This window comes from Chaetura pelagica, unplaced genomic scaffold (genome assembly GCF_000747805.2).
Source record: "Chaetura pelagica isolate M959 unplaced genomic scaffold, ChaPel_1.0 scaffold425, whole genome shotgun sequence".
In the NCBI taxonomy this organism is placed as follows: Eukaryota; Metazoa; Chordata; class Aves; order Apodiformes; family Apodidae; genus Chaetura; species Chaetura pelagica.
In genome coordinates, this window is record NW_009953205.1 from 2,545,814 (window position 1) to 2,547,164 (window position 1,351).

The 1,351-nt window shown below is 56.4% G+C and overlaps 1 protein-coding gene across 2 annotated transcripts in view; it reads left to right on the plus strand.

Moving 5' to 3' along the window:
* The first annotated feature begins 235 nt into the window (after positions 1–235).
* SALL1 (spalt-like transcription factor 1) overlaps positions 236–1,351 on the plus strand; it is a 14,978-nt gene continuing 13,862 nt past the window's right edge. Inside the window, exons 1-2 of one of the 2 annotated variants that reach the window (XM_009997444.1) lie at positions 433–593; positions 686–778. In XM_009997444.1, coding sequence (XP_009995746.1) covers positions 703–778 — 76 coding nt within the window. In that variant the 5' untranslated portion in view covers positions 433–593; positions 686–702. Of the gene's footprint in view, positions 779–1,351 lie in introns of both variants that reach the window. The other variant, XM_009997443.1, reaches the window with a different exon arrangement.

Genomic DNA, 1,351 nt, shown 5'->3' on the forward strand with positions numbered 1-1,351 from the left:
GGGTGCGGGGCCGCCCCTCTGCGCCCGCTGCTCCCCGCCGACCGTCCCCTCAGCTGTGCGTCCTCCCCTCGATCGATTATTGCTTACCCTGCCCTCCCTCCGCGGGCCGGGGCTTGGGGCGAGGGAGTGGGCGGCTTAAAAAGAAAAAGAAAAAACAGAAAAAAAAAAAAAAGAAAAAAAAAAGAAGAAAAAAGTAGACAAAAAAAGAAAATAAAAGAAAAAAATGAAATGCAGCGCAAAACTGAGGGAGGGAAGAAGGCTTGGGGAGCCCGTCAGGGCTGCGAGAAGGAGCGAGGGGAGACACATTCCTATAGTAACCGGGATGGCGCGATGCAGCCCCAGCTGGTTGCTAAGAGGGTTAAACTGTATCCAAACAGCTTTGGGGAAATCCAGCCCCTTCTCCTGCCACATGGCTCGACTCATTGGGTGGGAGCGGCTGAGAGACAAGGGTCTCCAGCAAATCAGCGCCTAATTGATTAAGGCGAGCTGGTTTGAATAGAGCTGGCCATGTGCCAATCGCCTTTCAAAGAGCCCCTCTATGATTAATCGCAATGCATTATTGATAATCATAATTATAGCAGGACACATGCGCGGTGCGCGGAGGATTGGGGAGGCTGGGGGGGGGAGGCTCGATTTCCGTAATTTTGAGAAGATTTTTTTTTAGTAATTTTTTATTCTGCCCCAGCTGATGTTTGAGCCAGCATGTCGCGGAGGAAGCAGGCGAAGCCTCAGCATTTCCAATCCGACCCCGATCTGGCCTTGTTATCCCAGCGAAATGGTGAGTTCTTCTCCTCTCCTTCGCACACATTTTAACACAAACACACAAAATAGATCAACTTACCTTGCGGGGAGACGGGACCGCGCCGGGCAGGGGAGCGGGACAGCAGGATCTGCCGGAGTTACGTGCGGGGGGGGGTTCCTCCTGTGGTTTTGGTCCAAGTTCTTGGCTTTTATTTTATTTTTTTTAACTCAGCGTTTTGTTTCGCCTGTTTCTTAACTCTAAACTCTTTCCGTTTTTTGATGTTTTCTCTCCGCCCTCCCCCCTCGGGGCGGTCTGGTATCCTGAGCCCGCGGGAGATGGATCCTCGCCCCCCGCGTCTTTCTCCGCGTCCCGCGGAGCAGGGGAACAAAGTGGGACTGCTGCGGGGCGGCTGATCCCGGAGCCCCGCGGGACGGATGCCCCGTCCGGCCACACACGCTGCCCGCGCTGTCTCCCCGAAAGGGGCGGAAAGCCCCCCCGGGCACCCACTTTCTTGCCCCCCCTCCCCGCAACACCCCCGCTGACCCCTGCGCTCCCGCACCCCTACTCTCCCGCAGTCCCGCCGAGCGGGGAAAGCTGCCCCGCCGCCGA